The 11,095-nt window shown below is 60.3% G+C and overlaps 1 protein-coding gene across 4 annotated transcripts in view; it reads left to right on the plus strand.

Moving 5' to 3' along the window:
- SORCS2 (sortilin related VPS10 domain containing receptor 2) overlaps nucleotides 1-10,417 on the plus strand; it is a 550,792-nt gene extending 540,375 nt beyond the window's left edge. Inside the window, exons 24-27 of one of the 4 annotated variants that reach the window (XM_073012526.1) lie at nucleotides 1,058-1,157; nucleotides 2,007-2,109; nucleotides 4,790-4,938; nucleotides 7,974-10,417. In XM_073012526.1, the coding sequence (XP_072868627.1) occupies nucleotides 1,058-1,157; nucleotides 2,007-2,109; nucleotides 4,790-4,938; nucleotides 7,974-8,038 (417 nt within the window). In that variant the 3' untranslated portion in view covers nucleotides 8,039-10,417. The remainder of the gene's footprint in view (nucleotides 1-1,057; nucleotides 1,158-2,006; nucleotides 2,110-4,789; nucleotides 4,939-7,973) is intronic. The other 3 variants (XM_073012528.1, XM_073012527.1, XM_073012529.1) reach the window with 3 other exon arrangements.
- The last annotated feature ends 678 nt before the right edge of the window (nucleotides 10,418-11,095 follow it).

Consider the following 11,095-nt stretch of genomic DNA (forward strand, 5'->3'; position numbering starts at 1 on the left):
TTAGAATGGCTATTGTCAAAATAGCAGAGCTGACCAGTGCTGTGAAAGGCGGCCGGGTCTCCGAGCCCACCCAGCCCTGGGTGATGACTCAGACCCAGGAGGTAGTGAGGGGGCCAGGAGGAAGTGAGAGGGGCAAGGAGGGAGCGCTCCTCTGCGCCGGGCACCTCACACATTTGTCACGTCACGCAGACCCCGGAGGAGGATGCCGGTGGCCCACAAGGCTGACTGTCTTTTGGCCACTGCCCTCTCCAGCTATAGGTGCTCCTGACCCTACATCCCTCACCCCACAACCCAGCACCACCTCCTGGGGTATCCCTCCCTCAGACAGGGGGGCTGATTCTCCTGTCCTGCCCTGTCTCACTCTCTTCTTGGTCTTCCACCTCCAGGAAGCCTTCCCCTGACCACCACTGGGGGATGGAGCCTCCTGGAGCACCCCTGCGTTTCCCCAACTTGGCACACTCCGTGGCCTGTATCTCTTTTACATTCCCAACTAAAACAAGAGCTCGTGAAGGGCAGAGCCATGTCTGGGTCACCTTTGTGTCCCGTCCATGGTTCTTGATGAAAGTTCCCTTGTGGGTGATTATTCCCATGGTACAAAGGAGGACACCGAGGCTCAGTGAGGCCAGGTGGCTCACCCAGCGCCATGGCTCCAGAGAGTCCAAGCAGGACTCACACCTGTCCACCCAGCTCTCCCATCTCCCTCTGGTGGATCCCAGAGCCACCCCCCAACTCTCCCCTACCTCTGATAGATCCCACCAGATCCCCCTCCCTTTCCCCACCCCTCTGGTAGATCCCAGCAGACCTTGCTCCCCTCCCCGCTGGTGGAGGACACCCCCTCACTCTCTCCACCAGAGAAGGGCCCTTCTTCCCCTTACACCTATGGCAAACCCCTCCCCCACCCCCCATGGAGGACTCCCTCACTCTTCTCCCGGTAGAAGACCCCCCCAACACGTGGAGACCCCTCACTCCCCTCCTGGAGGAGGACCCCATACCCCTCCCCTTTTGGCGGAGGACCCCCTCATGGAGGCCCCCCTCACTGTCCCCTCTGTGCTTGCAGAGGCTCGCCGCCATCCAGCAGGTGCTGAATGCACAGAAGATCAGCTTCCTCCTGCGAGGCGGGGTCCGGGTCCTGGTGGCCCTGAGGGACGCAGGCACAGGTGAGCCACTGGGAGCTCCCCTGCAGAACAGGTGGAGGAGGCATCCAGGCCCTGGAGAAGGCATGTCCCTGCAGGGCCCTCAGGCAGATGGCCCGTATCCCCCTCCTGGTGGGTGTTCGCCTCTGATGGAACTGAGAACCCACCCAGGTCAGACCCAGGGCCCCACTCTCCTCCGCGGATGTCCCATGGAGCACTGCTCTTACCTGACACCCACGCCTCGGGTCTCAGATAATCTCTGCCCCTTTCCTGACCCACAGAGCTATCTCCTCGGCCGTCAGTCATCCTTTCCCCTTTGGGGCAACAGCCTTTGCAGAAGCTGATGAGCTTTTCTCTGCTTTGTAAAGACACCGTGCCCTTGAAACTTGGCAGGTTCACCCCACACCAGCATCAGCGTGGCCGGGGAGCTCTGCCCACAGCCTCCGTCCCCAGTGGGAGCCAGGTCGAGAGGCAGGGACTTCTCCAAGGCCACACAGGACGCACTCCTGGTCTTTTATGGCCTCTGGCCCCTCTCAGCCACATCAGGAGTGCTGGTCACAGGCATGGAGCAGCCTCCACACCAAAGAGGCTGGGGCAGGGACAGGCAAGGGAGAGGCAGGGACAGGCAGGGGACGGGCAGGGACAGGCAGGGGATGGGCAGGGGTTGAGCCGGGAACGGGCTGGGGAAGGGCTGGGGAGGGAATGGGAATGGGCTGAAGACAGGCAGGAAAGGGGCCAGGGACAGGCAGGGGACAAGCTGGGGATGGGCGGGGGACAGGCTGGGGAAGGGCGGGGGACAGACGGGATGGGCTGGGGATGGGACAAGGATGGGTGGTGCCCATGGCCCTCCACTGACAACTGCTTTGCTTGCAGGTGCTGAGCAGCTGGGCGGCAGCGGTGGCTACTGGGCGGTAGTGGTGCTGTTTGTCATCGGGCTCTTCGCGGCAGGAGCATTCATCCTCTACAAGTTCAAAAGGCAAGGCCTTTGGCTGCCCTCATCTGCTGAGCTCTGACCATGGGGCTTAGGCTGCCAGGCCCAACTCACTCAGGCAGATCTAGAAAAGGCCCCAGCAGGGCTTCAGAAGGGAGTGGTGACAGTTTGTGCCTGTGATGGGCTACAGTGGGAAGTGCTTGCCTGGCTCTGTACCACCTGTGGGGTCTCTGGAAGAGACGGCAGCCACTCGCAACCCAGAGAGTATCGCGCACCTACTCCTCCACTCTGCCCGGGACATCCCGGCCATCGTCCCGTTCAGCTCCACCAACCTCAAAGGGAGGACACTGCCCATCTCACAGATGAGGAAACTGAGCTCAGAGAGGTTAAGCAGTGTGCCCAAGGTCACACAGACGGCCAGTCTCAGAGCTGGGACCTGACCCAGGCCTGCCCGCATCCCAGGCTTCCCCGGCCGCCCAACCATCCCTTCCCCCACCTCGAGAGCGCTTGAGAGCTGCTGAGCTTCCTGCCAGGCGCTCCTGTAGGGTAGGGCTCTGGCTGTCCCCATGAGGGAGCTGCTTGTGCCAACGCTGGGGTGAGGTGGCAAGAACAGTGTGTGTTTATTGGGAGGGGCTTTCGTACCTCTCTTTCCTTCTGAGCCTGTTCCCTGGCTGTGAAATGGGTGTGATCCCCCCACGTTGGGACATGTCATGGCCACCCTACAGGGGCTGTACAACCTGAAGTTCCCTGGACGATAAACCTGGAATGAGCAAAGTGACACAGCGGCATCCCCAGACTCCTTCCCTGCAAACATGGCTCCCAGATTTGGCCCTGTTGTTTCTCCCCTGCCTGATGGTTCAGCTCCGGGGGCCTCAGTCTCCCCATCGGGGTCACCCTTGAGGACCATCAAAGGCTACAGCTCACCCCTTCCTTTTGGCTTATTTGGAGGCTTGAGCCCTTCCCCGACACCAAACCCCAGGCTTTCATGGGCCCTGGACTCCCCCAACCCCTCCTCCTGCCCTGGGTCTCACTGTTTTATGTACTGCGGGTCTTTCAAGTAGTAGTTTCATGTGTACCCCCCACAGGCTAACCCAGGCACTGGGACACAGCACTGACTGTCTAGGAGCACATCCAGGAGCTCCTTACCCACCTTATTACTCAGTTCCACCCAAAGGGTTAGCCTGCAGCACTCAAAGCTGAACTGGAGAATCGGGGAGGACTTCCCTGAGGAAGTGAGTTCTGGTGGGGATCCTGAAGGATGAATAGGAGTTTGTGGGGCAAAGAAGTAGAATAAGGTCTGTCCTGTGGTCTTTCCCAAATTCCAAACTCAGAGAGGCACTGGCTTCCCAACAGGTGTATGCAGCGGTTCCATAGGCACTGCAAATTCAAATCAAACTCAGCATCCTCTTCCCCTAAAGCTGGTGCTGAGCAAATGACACTGTCCTCTGCCAGGTGCCCAGGCCAGGATCCCACCTCCTTCCCGTGTGCTCTCTCCCTAACCTGTATCCCATGGCCACTGCAAGTGGGGTTTGTCACAGCAAGGAGGTGGCAGGGGCGGCCTTTGAGCCCGGGCTTTCAGGTCCTGAAGCCAGGCCCCTCACTGCCCTGGAAACAAAAGCAGCTGAAAGTTGATGCTGACAAGCCCCAGGGCTGTGACTCCAAGCTCTGGGAGCTTGAATGTATTGGGCATAGGCAGAAGTGCCCAATATACTTCGAGGCTCCATCTCACAACAGAGCAACACCCCATTTAGCCCCAGCGGCCAGAGGCTTTAGGCTCTGGTGCAGCCTGCACCCCCCGGAGCTCCTGGCTTACTCACGGGCTGGGCTGGGCAGCACTGACAACCCAGTCAAAGCTGTCAGCCACCTGTCCCTGGGGCCCAGCAGGGGCTGGGCCCTCGTGTCTCCAGGCTCTAGACTGAGGGAGCAGGGCTGCTTTGAGCATTTTAATCCAGTGGTGAAGTGTTGCAGCCTGTAGGTGATACTGGCCACCTTCTGTCACCCTCAGAGCTAGTCACAGGTCCCGCCCCGCCCCATCCTGCCGTCAAAGTGTTTCCAGAGGGCTGGCGGTGTTCATCAACTGCATCTGAGAAAGTCCCCTCTCCCACTGGGTCTCAGTCCCCTCATCTGTGAAATGGGACCCTGGCCCTGGGTTTTGATTGGACTAAGTGGGGTGCTGTGCATGAAGGAGCCTGGCCCACGGCGGGTCCTGAGCCTGGTCCCAGTGGAGGCAGCGGGGCTCTGCCCACCCTCTCCCTTTCCTCCCTGGGAAATCGAGGACAGCACTTCCCCAGGACGCCTGGACGGGGCTCAGTAAGTGCCTCTCAGAGTTGGGCTGGCTCGTGCCTCCTGTGGGAATGTGTGCCCAGTCCAGTGGCAGGGTGGCCAGGCGTCGGGGTTGGGGGGAAAGGGGATATAAGGCCCTTTCCCTGCAACACGCCGGTGCTTCGCTTCTCAGGGGAGACGACAGATACACAGTGATCACCCAGTGTGTCAGGGCAGAGGGAATCCCAGGGCCCAGGGAACACACAGGAGGGAGGGCTTCCTGGAGGAAGTGGCTTTGAGCAGAGATGGGGCAGGAGGCAAGACTTGGGGCTGGGATAGGCACCTCTGGAGTGCTGTGGGCACCGTGCACCACACTCGATGTGGCCAGGCAGCCAGCAGAAGGCCCCAGGGACAGGCGGCCTGGGAAGCCGCCCCAATCTGAGCCACCCTCACCTCTGTCCAGCAGGAAACGGCCGGGCAGGACCGTGTACGCTCAAATGCACAACGAGAAGGAGCAGGAGATGACCAGCCCTGTGAGCCACAGTGAGGACGTCCAGGGCGCTGTCCAGGGTGAGGAGTTTATAGATGATGATCTCGACTCGCAGACTCTAGGTAACGTCCGCCCCAAACCCACCCCACCCTCCTGCAGGCCACCCCGCTGGGCCACTGCGGCCAGCGAAACGCACAGGACCCCAGTCCAGCAGACCTTGCTGGGTCAGTCGGGCCCACTGTGTCCCTCCGTCTGATGAGGGGATGACGCGACCTCTCAGGGCTGCCCCCAGAGATGAAATCCAAGACCTGTGGACGCTGAGGGCCCCATGCCTGGCAATGACCAAACAGCCCCCGACAGCCCAGTCGAGGCAGGGAAAGGACGGGAAACAGGGCTGGCTTTGAAAGGAAGCCTGACTCTGGCCCTAGGGTGTGGGAGGCCTTTTCCCAGACAGCCGCTCCCTCAGCACTCCCAGTCCTCCCCTTCACTGCGGTGGTGATTTAGGGAACATCCCACACCTGGACCTGCGGCACCGCACTTTACAGTTTACGAAGCATTTCCACGGATGTGATCATGCCCAGGGCGAGAAGACCAGTCAAGTCATCTACGGCTGCATGACACACCACCCACCTCAGCCGTAGCATCGTTTATGGCCGTTTTCTCTTCTGGTGTCTGGGAGCTGAGTGGGCTCAGCCCGGCTGCTCGCTGTCAGGGTCTCTCATGAGGCTGCAGTCAGTAGCTGGTACAGCGATCATTTCAAAGGCTGCCTCACTCAGATGGCCGGCAATTCATGCAGGCAGTCAGCTAATCCCTCACCTGGGCCATCGAGCGGGACACCTGCACATGGTCTCGCCGTGTGGCTTGGGCTTCCTCCCAGCGTGGCGGCTGACTTCCAAGAGCATGTGGAGTGAGGTGGCCAGGCAGGAGCCACACCCGCTTCAGGGCCTGGCCTTGAAGTCATACCCTGTCACTTGTGTCTTGCCCTGTCCACGTTTGAGGGGAGGGGGCACGGACTCCACCCCTCAGCTGTAGTCAGAGCATGATGCCATCCAGCACAACAGGCACTACAGCTGTTCCTCTGGATGAGGGGGTAAACTGAGGCCCAGGAGGCTCTGAGACTTGCCAGAGGCCTGGGAGCCTATGCTAGAGCCATGGCACCAGCCCTGTGTGCCGTGTCAAGTCCAGCCGGACAGTGTGGGCACTTTCCATGCCTGTCTCAGCTGAGCAGCCAAGGAGGCGGGCTTTTCCCTAGGGCTGAGGACAGGCACTGTCCTTGCCCAAGGTCACAGCTAGTGGGGAACAGAGCTGGAACTCACGTCTTGGCAGACCCCAGGGACCCGGCTTCTCCCCTATGGTTCCTATTCTCTTTTAACAATCCCCGTCTGGGCCTGATTTTATGATGATGTCGGCACACACCTCTCACCATTGCTGGGGGGTTCTGCGGTAGCTTCCGGAGCAGAGGACGACACACAGGAAGCCACAGAGGTCTCGGCACCCCCAGCTGCTGCCACTGCTGTTCTGATGATCCGGCTTGGAGCATCACTCACACCCTGCATCCAGGACGTCCTCAGAACGTGAGCGGCGGAAACCACTGTCCCTACTGTGCAAATTATTGAAAGTGAGGCTCAAAAAGGAGAAGTCGCTCACCCCGGCCTCAGCCAACCACTGGCTGACCTTGGAGCCAGATCCTGGCCAGTCAGACTCCAAAGCCTGTGACCTTCACACACTCCTGAGAGGGCTCAGGGCAGCCGAATGGACTGGCCACGGTCCCTCTCTGCCTCCCCTGCGCTGTCTCCAGCCCCTCCCCAGGACTGTCTGCTCCAACCTCGGTGGTGGTCTCTTGTCTCCAGCATCGCCAGCCCAGGTGGGTTCCTCTTGGTGCGATGCATCTGTAGCCTTGGAAACATCACAGGAACCGTGTACTTCACTGAGGGCTCGCTCTGTGTCAGGCCCCACCTCAGCGCCTCCTAGACACCATCTGACTTCCCTGAGGCAGACGTCGACACTGCGTCCACTGCACAGATGAGAAAGCTGAGGCTCAGAGCTGTTACTCAACCTCCCCAGGTCACTTAGTGACAGGAGGTGGAGCCGGGCTCAAGCCTGACTCAGTAGCTGTACAGCTGTGTGCCCCGCAAAGGCCCCAGGCCATGGGTGAGTGGCCTACGACTCTAAAGACCCCTCCACTGGTCTTGCTCCTGCCAGGGCAGGAGGTGGTCTTGGAGCTCCCCCTCCTGCAGGCGGCGTCACCCCCACGCTCACCCCTGTGATGGAGGCAGCTGTGAGGTCCTGAGAGAACCCAGGCCTTCTCAAGTGGACAGAGGGCACAGGGTCTCAGGAAGACAGGGCTCGGCTCCCCAGCCCCCGACGGCTGTTTGCTTCCAAGCCCCTAAAGAGTAATGCTAGTGGGGTAGTAAGATTCATGCAGCCAAGCCCTTGATCCACGCCGCCCTTGCCAGTGCAGCAGCCACACTTCCCCGTCTAACCCACGACAGTCCTTTGAGGGGTGCGGTTGACCCTCACATTAGAGATGACGAAGTCAAGGGCCAGGCAGGTGAAGGATGGGCGAGGACTCAGACGAGGACTCAGGCGTGGCCGGGCTGTGCCGAGGGTGCTCCCAGCCGTGTCTCCCGGTGCCCTTGAGGCAGAGCAGCTCTGGGTCCTGGGTCCTCGACCCATCCCCTTGTCTCCTAACCAGCCCCCACCCGGGATGCCCAGACCACCCCTTGGCGCTGACATCCCTATGCCCCCCTCTCTCCCACTCTCGCCTCCGGGAGCCTCGCCACTCTACGCCCTGCAGCGCCCACTGCCAGGAGGGGGCGGAGCCTCAGCCCTTCTCGCACCCCCTTGCTGCCGATGCCGGGGGCGACCCCCACGCAGGTCAGTGGCTGTGGCGGGCTGGGGCCGGCCTGGGCCTCACCTCTCAGGCCCTCTGGGGCCCACTGCTTGTGATGGCACCGAGAGAGTCCATTCCTCAGGCACCCACCTAGGAACCGCGGAGACCCGCCTGCACCTGCACGGGCTGAAGGAACCCAGGGAGGCCCCACTGCACGTTGGCTCGAGGCGCTGGCTGAGGCCACCACCGTGGCCCCCGTGGCCCCATCTCCAGCCCCGGCCAAGGGCTTGTGCTCACTGGACCTGCGTCTCTTCTGTTTCCTAGGCAACCACTCGGGCGTGGTCCTGAGCATCAACTCCCGAGAGATGCACAGCTACCTGGTGAGCTGATGCCGCCCCAGCATCCGTCGTTTCACCCACGGAGGGCACAGAACCACCAGTGAAGCCGGCGGCTGGACCGGCGCCCCTCAGAGACCTGCGGAAAGCCCCCTCCCTGAGTCGTCCCCACACCAGGCGACAGGCACCACCCCCTCTGATAAGTCGAAGCCCGCCCAGGCCCACGGGGGCCCACGGGACCCCCCGGACATGGCCCTGCCCCTATGGGACACCAGGCCTGACTCGGGCAGGTTCTGCCCCCAGACCCCACACACGGCCGCCCCACGTGCTGTCACTCAGGCCGAGGCCTGACTTCTCTTGGCTGAGGCTGGTCATCCTGGACCCCGCCCAGTACCTCGGGCTGCAAGAGCTGTGGACCCGTTCACACACTGTGTTGCGGGCTCCTTCCCCGCACAGGCCGGGGCCTTCCTGACTTTGCTTTTCACTCTCACCTGTGCGGCTGCCCAGTCCCTCCTACCACCACACTGCCCTCCGGCTGGAAGCTGCAGCTGTGTAAATGCCTCTCTAGGTAGCTGTTGGCGGTGGTGGGGGTGTCTCACTCTCTGTCTTTATAGCCTGTGGTAGCCACGGGGGTTGCTCTGTCAGAGCCCCGTACTCGGGAGCCCCTTTCCCTGTGTGCCCAGGGCACCTCCTCTGCCCAGAGGGGCAGCAGCTCTCTCCCTGGTTCTCCCCAGGGCAGATGGGGTGGGGTGGGCTCAGGGCCCTGTGCCCATGGTTCCTCACTCCTGCCAGCAAGCAGCACCATCCTGCAGGCTTCTCCCACCTGATGGCTCTTCTCCCACCGTTCTGGGCTCTGGAAGGAGCCAGAAGCCCCCAGAAAGGTGGGTGGTGGAGACAGCTCTGGATGCACGAGTTTTCTGCAGTTCCTTGTAGGCGAAGGGACCCCGGTGGAAACCCAGCTGGGAGAGGCTGAGGATGGCAGGGTTGGAAGGGCCATCAGGGTGCCCCTCATTTTCAAGAAGGGGAAACTGAGGCCCAGGGAGGAGAGTGACTGAAGGTCACAGCAGGGTCACAGCAGAGGTGGCCCTGAACCCAGCTCTCTGCTCCCCAGTGCCGTGCGGTCTCCATACCCCGCCCCCTCAGTTTCCTAGAATCAGGGATGTTAGTGTAAGTCTACACATAGGAATATGGGGGGTGGGGGGTCACCTTTTGCCTTGAAATGAGAAGTCAGTAGCCCCTTCCTCCTCCCCCTCCTCCCCCTCCTCTCTGGCAGGGCTCTCAGATGACCGTGGCCTCCCCTTCAGAAGGGGAGAACGCCAGAGCCCAGGCTGGCACGCGCTGGCCGGGGGTGAATCCGAATGAAGGTGCAGACGTTCTCCCATGTACCATGTCTGAGCTCGGGGGCTTTACCCCATTTTCCCTAGAAAAGAAACATGCTCCATTAGAGGGGAAAGCCCAGGGCTGAATCTTCACGCCCCAAACAGTGCCCGGTGGGGAGGAGGCGCCCGCTCCTTGTTGAGTAAACCACCTGTGGAGACTGGAGCCTCATGTCCCTGGGTTGGGGGACGTCCAAGGCCACAGGACAAGGGGAGCACCCTGGGCTACACAGGCATGGAGGTGTCCCCAACCATGCTACCTGCCCCCCAGACCCAAAGCTCTCTCCCCATCCTGCCTGCCCACCTGGGGGTCTTGCACCCCCTCCACCTCCCCCGCCCCCGCCAGAGGTGGCCCTGCAAGTTGTCCTCAAGGTCCTCCTGGAGATGGGATCCAGGACATGGGCCATGACTCTCTGGGACCTTGCCACAGCCCCCACTCCCCTGCTTGCAGTCTGCAAGGACGCCTTTGCAGGGACTTTCATCCTGCTGGCCACCCCACTCACACCTGTCCCTGGCCAGCAGGCTGCCTGCTAGCGTCAGGCACACAGGGACAGCCATGGCGAGCACAGCGCAGGCCTGGGGCCCACAGGCAACATGGAACCCTGGGAACCGCCCTCCCCCTTAGCTCACAGTGCCTGCGGTAGCCACTCTAGGTCTCTGGCCTTCCTTGACCACTTGTTTAATTCTCTCAGCTGTTTGGGTAGGGTTTTTCCCCTTAGTTATTTGTGGTTTTCCTGTATTTTATGTTAATATTTCTATTAAGAACATTTTGGGCATGTGGACCCAAGCACCTGGGAAGGAGGTGGCATCTGATACAGTCTGATATGCTCCCGTCTGTGTACCCATGGAGATCGCGGCGTGGGCCCGTGGCTGTCCTTGGTTGTAAATTCAAGGGTCTGCATATTTGACATTCAGGTAGACACAGGCACCTGGGAGCAAGGCCATCAGCTGCCATGCACATAACAAAAAGACAATGCATTCCTTCTTATTTTCCCTTTTTAAAAATCGATGAATCATTTGTGATGCTTTTAACAAAGATTAAATGAATTTGATCAGCTTTTGCCTTATTGTGAAGATACTTTCCTCACTTCCCAAAATGCACGTGGGCGCACACACAGGCCCCTAGGATCATAGTCCCAGAGGTGAGGTGGCTGAGGACCTCGTGCGAGGGACAAGGACCAGGCCCTACACGTTGGGATGTTGGGGGAGGCTGCACATGGCAGTGGCCTTCAAAGTAATGATCTCCCTGGTCGGCTCTCAAGCACTTTCACACATATGGGCTCATTCTGTCACTCAAGGCCAGCAGCCAGCAGAAGGGGAACCAGAAGTGTCGGCCAATTTTCCAGAAGAGAAGCAGAGACCCCCAGAGGCTGAGGGCCTGGAGGTGGTGCAGCACAGTCCCACATCTGATGGGACTCCTTTATTTCTGAAATACCGTTTGCTTTAGTCTTTGAGTTGACAGAAGGAGGCAGGGACTTGTCTATCCCAATTGATGCTTCAGCCTCAAAAACTGTGCGTTCACCATAGCTAGCGACTGAGTGTCCACACCTTCTCTGAAACTTCAACTGTAATAGCTGGAAAAGAACACTCTTTCTTCTCACTCTTGTCTTACATGATTAGAGAGAGAGAGAGAGAGAGAGAGAGAGAGAGATGGATGAACATCCTCATTTCTCAGTCACATGGTCCCAGAGGCCCCTTTCTGTGGCACACCCGTGACCTCTCCAGAGGACCCCCC

This window comes from Chlorocebus sabaeus, chromosome 27 (genome assembly GCF_047675955.1).
Source record: "Chlorocebus sabaeus isolate Y175 chromosome 27, mChlSab1.0.hap1, whole genome shotgun sequence".
Taxonomy (NCBI): Eukaryota; Metazoa; Chordata; class Mammalia; order Primates; family Cercopithecidae; genus Chlorocebus; species Chlorocebus sabaeus.